The following is a 12013-nucleotide window of genomic DNA, read 5'->3' as shown; positions in this document are numbered from 1 at the left end:
GTATATATATATACAATTTGTTCAAACACGCTTTGACCACAAAAGTAAAGAACTGTGGCACAAAATGGTATATGCAACAAAACAAATGTATTTGGGGAAAAAATCCAACGATACAGCTGTAAATTTGAATTATCTAAATGATTAAAACGCACTTTTTTATTATAAAAGAAAAAAGCACTAATCCAAAGGTCCAGAAGTCTGGCAAATATGCTCCCTTCGGGAAAGAACGGGATTCTGTCGAAGTAACATATCTGGATAACTAAAACCACAGTTTCGCTGTATTTCTTTGTCAGCCACTCTGGAAAGTCTTATCTCTATAAACATGAAGAGGCAAATTCAAAAGAGTATTTCTACATCAGATGTTAAGGTCAACCTTTTGTTTTTGTTTTGCTTTGTTTTATATGCTAAACATACACCTATTGATTTATCCAACCAACCCAATAGAAGTATGTATATATATATATATATTAGATTACGTGGCATCCTTTTTCCAAGGTGATTCATTGCGAATCACCTTTGTCAACGCCAAATCGCCGACAAGAAAACACGGAATCCTATGTTTTGTTTTATTTTATTTTATTTTATTTTATTTTATTTTATTTTATGTTACCAATCTTGGCTCTCCTGTTGTACAACAATGAATAGCTGTATAGTTTTTATGTGTATTTAAACAGTTATATACTATTTACCGTATTATCGGTCGAGTATTGTTTTGTGGTTATCATACGATGTAAGCGTTAGAACCGTATTTACGACTTTGGAACTAAAAGAAAAAAATCCAATTATGGAGATGGCGGCAATTGTTCTTGGTGTAAATCTTGTTTCAATAGGTGAATTTGTTATATAATTGAAAAAAGGGACACATCTCGAATATTCAAAGCATTAACTAAGTTTTTTTTAGTACTATAATGTGACCGGGACTTGGTTTGCTTACCAACCATTTAAACAGACTTTTCTTTTTGCGCAAACTTTTCAGTGCAAACCTGCAAAGGTTTTATATAGAGAATACACCATCTTTATACCATGCCTCACTACACGTGTAGACAAACTTCTAGCTAAGCTCCTAGTCTGTTTCATGCTTTCACGTGTAGAAGCTTTGACACAATGCAATTTTAAAATCCGTGAGCGTAGTACCAAGACAGAGAGAAACCGGCGTGACTGCTTGGTTTTTTGCACTTCCTGAATAAATGGCCGCTTGTCACTTTGTTTGCTCCTTTGATCCTCAAACCACTCTTTGGATAATGTTGAGAAGAAGAAGAAACCCAGCAATCGAACCTCACCAAAATAAACAAATTAGCAACGAAGATCTCACCAAAAACACAAACATTCCCTCGCTATCTATTCATACGTATCCCTTCCAACTCACACCCTCAATGTCTTCCTCTTCGGAGGAACGCACAATCATTAAGGAACCCAAAAAGGAAAAAGACATTCATATCAAAAAACCGCTAAAAAAATGGTCAACAGTAATCCCCCATTTAGGAAGACGGGATGATACAAAAAAACACAAAAGAACTTTATCTCAGTCAAGCACCTTGTCTGTAACTACACAGGAACATAAATCCAAAGAATCCATACATTCTTACGAGGAAATCGGACTCGAAACCCCCCGGGCATCCCCAACTTCTCCAGAGCCCAAAGAAATAGAAAACCCATGCCTAAATTGTCAATTTAAATCAGAGTGCGATAAACATATTGGACCTATCAACAAAAGTACATGCAAACAGACCAACTTTCGCAAAAGATGGCCGCACATGGCAATAAAACGACATATGTCCCAAAATCCCACCGACGAACAATTAGCAGCCTACAGTAAATATGATCCGCCAGAACCACCGCCACAATTGAAAGTTTATTCCATGTACTGGGCCAATGATAGCGAAGTGCCTCCTTCTCCAGCATCTATCCAAGATACAGAGAGGACTAAACTTATAAATGAAAGGTTCCAACTGGAAACAAGACTAGATGGATCACGAAGAATCAGCACTGGATCCTCTGCGGTGGCTGTAAACTCTATCAGCAATCCTAGCCCACTCCCTCGTCGGTGTAGCTGCCCTGCGGAATACTTTATAGATCATCAAAAAGAAGACACCGGCAAAACACTGAGTCTCAGTGACATTAAGGAACGGAGTAAGCCTAATTACATAATGGTCCCAGTCCCTCAGAGCGAAAGAGGAACAGATTGTAGGATTATGTACAAGATTCCGGTTCCAGATTCACCAAAATCTCAAAGTAGAGCAAGTTCATTCTCAATCATCAGTAACTCTTCTAGCTCTTCCCACCGATCATCTACAGGATCTAGCTATAACATAGCTCAAATTGAAGAAAAGAAAACCCCTGCAAAAGGCATTCCTGACCTAATTGACCCAGAAACAAAAAAAACCATCCTTCGATTCCAGTCAATGCAGCCACGTGCAGCACACCTTAAGCGCAAAACGAGTGTTAAACGCGAAACAAAGGCGTTATATGTGTGGCGTAAGTCTGTAGAAGCATTGTTACAGAAAAAACCAGAGGCTCCCAAAAATACACAAGAATGGGTAAATATAAATATCTACTTGGAAGAAAATAAAATAGAAACGTGCTTTACTTAATTCACCTTGACTTTTACCTTATCTAGTCACCAGAAAAGAAAGAAAAGCATGCGCTTACAAGAAAGTTCATTCTTCAAGAGTTTTATACTACAGAAGTTACGTTTTGGAATCAACTGTATTTTGCTAAAGTGGTAAGAAAATAATATATAAGTAGCTCCATATGTCAGATAAACTAACTTAATTGAATTAGATGTTTTACGATCCTATATGCGATCACTTTGACAGAGGGCTTCCTTTCATTAAACCCAAAAGCATCGAGCCATTCGCAAACATTTTTGACTTGATGCAGCTGTCAGCAAATATCATCGAAAGATTCCGTTACAAACAGGCAGATCAGACGGCATCCAGTTACTCAAAGTTAAATTCAGCTGGTTCTTTAGAGTATTACAGATGCCAGGTCAATATGTGTATTGGAAAACACTTGGTCGAGCTTTCAGAAGGCATGGTTGCTTTTTTGAGACATGCGTTGGATTATAAAGCCAATAGAAAACTACTAGAGAGCTGCCAAACTAACAAGATATACCAGCAGTATCGAAAGGTATATATTTTCAAATCATCGTCAAGACAGATAGCTAAATAAATACATGTAATAGAAATTGCACACACGAAAGGAAACCAGAAATTTTACAATGAGCGACTACTTGATCATTCCTATTCAACGTGTGGCACGCTATGGCTTACTCCTAGCAGGTAAATTGAGAACACCAGTACCCCAAGTGGTCTACAAGTATTAACATCTATCAATAGATCTAGCAAAGCACACAGATTCGAACAATCCAGACTATGAATACATTATCCTTGCCCACAAGATTGTTACCGGACTTGCCACCGCCATGAATTACGCCCAAAAATAATTTTAATTACTATTTATTTATTTAACTATATATTTTTCATTTTACTTTACTATACTCATCCTAATATTATCTACATTTAATCATCCCTTCATTCGTACATACACCATACTCCTTGCCAACACCTTGTATCTCACACATAATTACATAATTTCTCATTTATTTATAAAGTTGAATATTTATCAATGTCTTCATTATTTATTTGTTTGTTTATTCATTATATATAATATTAAATCAAAATAAAAATAAAACCAATTTAAAAGTAATTTCTATATTTCAACTAATCTAAGCAGCTACAAAGCTAAAGTATTGTCGGAGAGCATCAGATAACGCTTCAGGGAGAGCATTGATATCACGTAGAATCATAAAGTACTGGAAGGGGAAGGTTTCAAGATATGGTGACATTTGAAGCGAAAGCTTGCCATTGACAGTCGCATACTTTACATTGGTCATGTTCATAATAGAGTCCTTTTCGGGTTTGTTATCAACAACGATAAAGATAATCATGACCTGTTGTTCCATAGCTTTACGAACTAAAGCCTTGAGTGTTTCATGGTCTTCGCAAATACCGTCAGAGATGATAAGTTGTAATTGCCAAAGTTCGGCATTTCCTGGGCCAGAAGAGTGTTTGGCACTTTCGAAAAGAGAAAGAGAAGTCTCGACAAGGTTCTTAACATAAGTCTTTTGTTGGGAGAATGTGAATTGTTGTAATACTGAAGCACCAGACTCAGAAGTGAATGGTTGGTCAAAGGGATGCAAGAGACGAATACGTTCACCAAATGATGTGATGGAGATATCACCGACTTCAAGCTGGGACATGGCCTTGGAGATTAATGAAAGAGTCTCGTAGGCAAGCTGTACACAGTGAGACTCTGACATAGATTTGGAGTCATCCACAGAAATCATGACCTGGTACTGGCGCTTACTGGGCTTGGTACGTCTCAGCCAAATCTTGTCCTTCTTAAACTGACTGGCAATGTAGGGAATAATCTTCTTCATGTTAAGGCGCTTTCCGGTTCTGTAATCACCCTTAAGCTTGGTTGCCAGAGTAGGCTCGAGAATCAAGCGAAGTTGCTCGCACAATCCCATGGCTAGATCATGAGTCAGGTTTTCGTAGCTTTGCCACAATTCGCGTGCCTTGTCAATACCACGGCCTTCTTCGCGCCATTCAGATACCTGGTTTTCGAGCTCCTCACGCATACGTTCAATGTCCTCCTGTTCAAGAGGCTCGTGTGCAACCAGGGATTCATCGGTAGTCAAGATATCAACATCCTCTCTGTTTTGAGACTCGGGAGCTCGCTTGCTAAGAATAACACCTTCTGTATCGTTATCACCGGCCATCTCGGTTGTATCTCGAGGCAACGGCATAGTGTCTACAGCGTTATCAAAATCTTCGTCGATATCCATCTCACCGGCATGCTTCTCCATGTCTTCTGTGTCTTCATCCATGGCACCAAGTTGCATGTCTTGCAATTGATCAGCAGCAGCATTGCCCAGTGTCTGCATATCGTGAGCCTCATCGTCGTTCTTAACATATTCGAATGCATTATCCTCGTTGACCTGGACATTCTCCGAGTCTTCTTGATCAGTCTTCTTAGTTTCGTCTTCGTTATCACCCTCTTCTTCGTCTTCTTCAGCATCTGCTACATCTGCAAGGCGACGACGCCAGCTCTCCAAAGCATCCCCAAGACTTCTCTGAGGGTTAGTCTTTGGCTGTTTAGCATCTTCATCTGCACCATCTTCGGGTTCATCGTTGTTGGTTTCGTTTGCACCACGTTCAGCTGTGCCGGTTTTCTCCTTGTTTTTCTCTTGTTCAACATCGGCCTCAGCAGATTCGGCACTCTCATTCTCGCCCTCTTTCTTTCCTACGGAGCTCATGCTGGTCTTGCCCGCCTCGCCTTGAACACCAAATTGGTTGTCGGCACTATCGTCACTGTTAGGCTGTTCGTGGTTCTGACCCTTGGTGTTTTCCTCGGGTTCTTCTTCATCAATCTGTCCACTTCTCTTTTCAGAGTCTCCGACTTCCTTTGATGCTTCATCCTTTTCTTCTTCGCCTTCTTCTTCACCATTTTCTCCTCCAGCTTCTTCTTCTTCTTCATTGTCCATGTGCGCTGTAGCATCCGCCATTTCTTCGTCTTCGTCTCCCTTATTTTCAGCTTCAGTTGCGTCGTTGAGGGGATCATGGAAAGCTTCGCCATCTTCCTCTTCTTCAGGAATTTGTTCGCCTTCTTCAGGAGGTGCCTCGGTATCTAAAGCATCATGGAATTCTTCTTGGTTTTCACCTTGATCATCTTCGTCACCGTCGCCATCCATATTAAGATCATCAGGAAGTTCGAGAGTTTCAGCTTCAGGAATTTCGGCATTAAACTTATCACCTGGGTTGTTTTCCGTGCCATCTTCACCATCATCTGCGTCTTCACCTTCGTCGTCCATCTGATCATCGCCTTCGCCTTCACCTTCGCCCTCACTTTCTTCGCCAGCTTCTTGTTCTTGCTGCTTCTGGGGATCTTCTGAAGAGTCTGGCTTCTCGCCCTTCTTTTCCGGTTGTTTTCCATCTTCTTCTTCTTTGGCAACAATGTCGGATTCCTTCTGTTCGCTTTGACCCTGGTCTTGATCCACTGTCTTGTCACTTTCGTTCAATTTATCGTCTCCTTCATCACCCCACATCTTATCATCTACAGCATCAGGGTCCATGTCGTCGACATCACCAATCTCATCATCCATTTCTTCGTCTTCGTCAGATGTATCGTCTTCATCTTTGTCTTGGTCATCTTGCTCGACATCTTCAAGTTCGCCGTCAAAGTCGTTTTCCATCTCCATACCATTTTTCTCCTCCTTGGTATCTTGCTTATCGTTCTTTTGTTGTTCTTCGTTCTGGGTTCCAAGGACTTGTTCTTCGTCTTCAATCTCCTCACTTACGTCTTTATTACCTTCACCTTCTCCGATACCGGTACCTGTTCCAACGCCTTCACCTTCACCCTCTTCTTCGTCAGAGGCACCTTCGGGCATACAGAAGCCCTTGCTGATGATAATTGTAAACGAATTTACCAGAGCATAAGACAGCTTGGCAGTCGATTTGTGATGCAAGACAATCTCGCTGAGTGTGTGTTGAACCACAAGCATGTATTGCTGAATGAAAGGATATGTATCTTGCAAAAGTCGGGAAACATCTTTGGTTATCTCGGGTGACTGACTAACACTCAACTGATGACACATCTTTAGGGCATCCAAGCAACGCTTAGTAATGACCTCAAAATGAAGAGCACTCGACAATGCAAATTGTTTGTTGTGCTGGGAACGAATGTAGTTCTCTTCCATATCTTCCGCAACAACTTCTTCTTCTTCGCCTGCTGCAGCTACAGGGACAGGGGGAGGAGTCTTGGCCTTCTTAAGGTCTTGGATGGACACTAGAATAGCATCAATCAAGGAATACAGCTTATCGCGAACATCTATGACTGTTGTAACATGATCATCGTTGGTGATGGTTTGGACAGTGCGTGTATTGTTGATGTGGTTTAGAATAGGGTAGATACTGTGGCTGGCTTGGGGTACGCGGTCGATAATGGCCATCAAGGCGGGTTGCATAGCATCAATTGAGTCGTAGTGAGATTCAACCATCTCTTCAACATCTTCAGACAAGATGGAGAAACCGAGTCTGGTGCTAGTTTCGGGATAGAGATAACGTTGGGAGAAGGTGTAATCAATAGTCTTTTGGATCTTTTTCACTGTAGCGCACAGACTCTCCATTTCTGCCAAAGCTTGCTGGTAAGAATTGCTAGTTGTGTATTCAGTCTGGAGTTTCATGGTTACAGTGGCTTGATTCAACTGAGCTGCAAGTGTGTCAACGGCCAGTTTTTGGTCAGTCAAGCGACGGCCAAGCGTAGCATCGTGGCTAATAGGTCTGTCACGGGAATATGCGTCGTAGAACGAAGCCAGTTGAACACAAACACCTTGGAGAACCGACATGCGTTCCTCAAAGTGGGTTAGAATGGCACGCTCCTTTGTAACAAGTGAGAAAGTATATTCTGTGGTGCTCATACAACGCTCAACCTCAAGCATAGAAAGATCTTTGTGAACTTGAGTTGTGCTCAAGTTGCGCAAGTGAGTCAATCTAGCAATACTGCGGTAATAGTAGTTGTTTGCCTTGTTCCACAGGTCAATTGTGTCTTGGTTAGTGCATCCATGAGTAGACAGGTCTTGCTTCTGAAGATCTCTGTTCATCAACACATAATCGAGTTCAGCTGACTTGAGACGGAAAAGTTGAGATGTGTCAGCATTCTGTTCGGCAAGGGTGGTTGCACGCCATTTGAGACCAAGGCGTTTGAGTTCTTTCAAGAAATCAACAAGTGCCTTTTTCTTTTGAAGCTTCTGAAGCTTTACCATCGACTTATTTTCGTCAGTCATAACAGCAGGTGTCTCCTTCTGGAAGTGCTTAATCTGGTTAATGATATCGGTCATAAATGTCTCCAGAGGAAGTTCTTTAGTATAGTTGTTTGCAACAAATACATCTTCACGACAGTACAATCTCATTCTGTTTAAGGTAGACTGGAGGTTTTCCAAGTGACGTTTGACAGGCTGGGCTGTAGTAGGCCACTCGATCGGAACAGTGGATGGGATGTTGGTCTTTGTGAGCCAAAGCTTAGGTTGATCAAGCTGATCGACAAAACCCTTCTTGGTGTCGTCATATCGTTTATCATCGCCGTATTGGAACATGGCTTGCTCCTGGTTGTATGTAGCAATGATGGTCAACATAGTGTGACCCAAAATTTCGCGGTATTTGCGGATACACTTGTGAAGCTGTCTGTGAGTCTTTTGGGCACTCTGACGCAGGGCGTAAATGTTAATATCCTTCCAGCTTGCAATTTTGACGAAGTCCTTCAAATCCTTCTCGATTGGCTTGCGTAGTTGAGCAAGGTAAGTACGAGCATGATCACGGAATTGATCATAATAGAGATACACGTTACGAAGCACGGTAGCAACGGTTTCGTGGCTCAGACGTTCGCCTTCTGTTTTGGCCAACTCGGCTTGCATACGAGCCTGGCGATAGAAGCTATCAACCATCTTGAGGCGAGGCTCAAACTCTACAAGAGTAGACACCTGGACAAACTGATCAAGGGCGGTCAAAAGTTCGCGGGTCTTCTTGCCCTTCTCTTCTTCAGTACCGAGCTCAAAAGAGGTGTTGTTGAGTGCATCATAAAGATGGAACCACCAAGTGAATGCGGCATCTTGGCTGTATTGTTCTTGGGCAGCCAGAAGTTTAGGCCAGCAGTTTAATTCGAGTTGTCTCCAGCGGACGATCAAGCTAACCAATTCGTCGCGTTGTGCCTGGATCGAAACATGCTTTGCTGCATAGGCTTCCCAGTCCTCAGATTTTTGCAAGAGAAGTTCAATACCAGTAAGGAACTGGGCAACAGGGGAAAGGATAGAGAATCCAAGGATACGATCACACACGGCAATAATCTGTTGGAGGACAGCGTGTTCAGGCCATTCTGCGAGAATTTCTATAACACGGTTCTTGAATCGTCTAATAACTGGCTCAACGCGCTTAGCTTCGCCAACATTCTCACTCTTGTAAAAGTCGTATATATCATCGCTAGTCATACTGAATGAATCCTCAGATTCTAAGCGACGAATGGCCATCGAAGCAACCCGAAGGTTACCAGCATTGCAGACACGATCTGTCTTGCTACTAAATGCAGATGACGCCATTTTTGCCAATTGGCCGGCCATAGTGTAGGCTTGAAGAACCTCGCGATCCCATGATTTGTTGAAGTGGGAGCAAATATCATGGCGGAATGTGTCAAAAATCATCTTGTGGAGATGTCCAATGCGCTGAGTATCAATATCATCGAGAACAGACTCTTCTTCGACTTCATTTGGTGTGTTCATCTTGGCTCCAGAGTTACTAGGAGGTCCATTATCTTCCACAAGATCTTCATATACTTCATTAAAATCGGCAAATGTTTTACGCATATCAAGCTCCTCTTGTTCTTCATCAGTAAGAGGTTCGTATTTCTTGGCGCGTGTTTTATACATCTGATCCCTCTCGATCTCTTGTTGACGCTTGTAAACTTGAGCGGCCTTCCAGATCTGAACAATTTCGTTGAATACGACGTTCAGGCATGTCATATCCTCTAGGCGGATATAACCGTGTCCACTGATAGACATAACCAAACGCTGCAAGACAATAATTAAGATACGGAGATAGAAAGACCATTTGTTACTTGCGGAAGCGCGTTCAAAGATGATCTCCTTCAGCTGGGCCAAGGTGTCAGGTGATGCAAGTTTATGACAATCCAAATCGGTGGGAAGCTCTGAGCCATCCTGACCGCGAATAAGCATTTCAACAACCTCAGCCAAGAAATCGTTGGTAGTATCGTTGCGGTGGTGGGAGGTCATGATTCTCAAACCATATTTAATATCATCTACAGCGACAAGCAGAGGCTGCAAAATATCTCTGTACATTGGGTATTTTGCCTGAACACGGTCGAGGAACTGCAATGCGTTGCCTTGCAAAAGGGCCTCGCGCTGCAAAACTGAGTCCATTCCTGTATCTTCCAAGTCCTGCATAAGGTTCTCTACATTGCGATCCAGCATACTCTTTTGAAGATATCGAAGATCAACGAAGATGTCATCCAATTGAGACTTTGCGGGACGAAGAGAGAAGGTGGTCGATGACTTTGCGAGGGATTCGTTGACCTGGGAAAGAATTAACTTTTGATTTTCAACCACAGGGTTGGTTGTGTTTCCGGTGTACAAGGTCTCGATTGAAGATCTGACTTCAATGATGTCCACACACTCTTGCTTCTTCTTTGTCAAAAGATCAACTCGAAGGCGGGGTTCTGAGGTGGGATCGACAGGGTAGTCGGGTACATAGGCTGAGACAAATGCAAGTCCCAAAAGAACTCTGGTTTTTCCTGCTGACTTAAAGTATGCAACAAGATCTTTGCTTCTAAAGTGTCTAATTGTCTCCGAGAGAGCCTCTACTGATGAGACGTAGAACGTATTCATATTTGCATCTTCCAAGATAATTCGAATCTGTGCAATAGCCGACAGGATAACGTCATAATGTTCACGCACATTGTCAACTGTGTAGATAGTTGAATTCAAAAGATCATTTACAAATGGAATAAGCTTGTCAAAGTGTGCGCACAGTTTTTCATACAGACTGGGAACAAGAACATCTGATGAAGCATCAAGAAGCTATAAAAAAATCCCGTTAGTTTTTATCATTTAATATTATTCGTATCCAATGTTTCTGTTGGTATGTACCTGTCTAGACAAAGAAGATAGTATGACGATTTCAAGTGCTCTCTTATCTTTGAGTTGAGTGTTGGTAGCCAAGAGTTGTTTTAAAGACTTGAGCTTGCCCAAAGCATTATCGTAAGCATCGGCAGACATTTTCTCGACAGAGCACCTAATAATATTGTCAGTTTATATAGTACCAAAAAATGTGTCTGTTTTCTAACTTACAGAATATTCAAGCAGGCCATGGTTTCTACACTCTCGAATAAACTAAGAGAGCCTGAGGAGATACCAAGATCCTATAATGCATGTTATAATTTTAAGAATTAATTTTGTAAACATATATATGTGCGTGTGGTAACTTACAATTTCTCCCTTTACAGATGGAATAAGAGAATAAAGATCCTTTTGGAATACACTAGAACGCCACAAACGACGATGCCAGATATGAGAAGCATCCTGGACCATACTAGGGAAGTTCTTTGCGATCTTGTTCTCATCTATCAAAGGATAAGTTAATGCATGTCCCACTCTACACTACCATTATAAAAGTTTACAATCTGAGTCAAGGAACCACATCAATCGTTGGTAAGGGACCATATCCAATGGAGGGCGTGATGTCTTGCTAAAGCAATCAGCCTTAAATGCCTTGATCTTTTCAACTAGGGCTTCGAAAGCGGCCTTAACAGTTAAATGAGATTATTAGTATTTTTCCGTAGTTGTCTATTCGGTGCTTTATAAAACTCACCTTATTGGATAAATCGCATGATCCAGCGTAAAGACTTGACACCAGTTCCATCTCGGTTGACAAACTAGCATAATCAAAGAGAGGAAGGAGAGCGGTGTCCCAAGCAGTGATGTTCTCAGCAATGGGTTCAACTGAACCTTCAGCTTCCATTTGGCGACGAATATACTATAAATAATATAAAGGCATAAGTATAACACAATGCTTATGTTTATTATTATTATTTTACCTCTGGTAAATGTTGAAGAGACTTTGCCAGTTTAATGGCATCCTTGTCATCATTTTCATTGACTGCGTACAAGGTAGCAATTCCTTCGACTAAAGCAGCCTTGACATCAGGCTTGGCTCTGAGAACCAAATCGTTAGCCTCAAGACCATTTTCTAAATAGCATTAACAAAAGGGAAATTCAGAAAATTAGTTGTTATTTTTTTTTAAAAAAAAAAAACTCGAGTATTCACTGGCGTACCATTTGAAGGTAGGTAAGAGTCCATAGTATTATTGATCTCGCGTAATTCGGTTTCCAAATCAAACAAGGTTACAGAAGACAGTGTAGCAGGTGAGAAGTAGTTCCAAAGAGACT

At 41.5% G+C, this 12013-nt stretch overlaps 2 protein-coding genes across 2 annotated transcripts; both read left to right on the top strand.

Annotated features, from left to right (window-relative positions):
* Window positions 1-322: 322 nt before the first annotated feature.
* On the top strand, window positions 323-847 carry PHYBLDRAFT_60902 (hypothetical protein; the record flags this gene model as incomplete). The annotated part of the gene is made up of 3 exons (XM_018440716.1): window positions 323-446; window positions 472-495; window positions 675-847. 3 exons carry the CDS (start codon window positions 323-325, stop codon window positions 845-847), a joined length of 321 nt encoding a protein of 106 aa, XP_018295821.1.
* Window positions 848-1187: 340 nt separating this feature from the next.
* Window positions 1188-3445, top strand: PHYBLDRAFT_60901 (hypothetical protein; the record flags this gene model as incomplete). Its single annotated transcript, XM_018440715.1, has 5 exons — window positions 1188-2537; window positions 2618-2722; window positions 2782-3129; window positions 3185-3281; window positions 3339-3445. The coding sequence occupies 5 exons, from the start codon at window positions 1188-1190 to the stop codon at window positions 3443-3445; spliced, it is 2007 nt and encodes a 668-aa protein (XP_018295820.1).
* Between the last annotated feature and the right edge of the window lie 8568 nt (window positions 3446-12013).

Source organism: Phycomyces blakesleeanus (assembly GCF_001638985.1).
Source record: "Phycomyces blakesleeanus NRRL 1555(-) unplaced genomic scaffold PHYBLscaffold_4, whole genome shotgun sequence".
Taxonomy (NCBI): Eukaryota; Fungi; Mucoromycota; class Mucoromycetes; order Mucorales; family Phycomycetaceae; genus Phycomyces; species Phycomyces blakesleeanus.
This window is presented reverse-complemented; position numbering and strand designations above follow the sequence as displayed.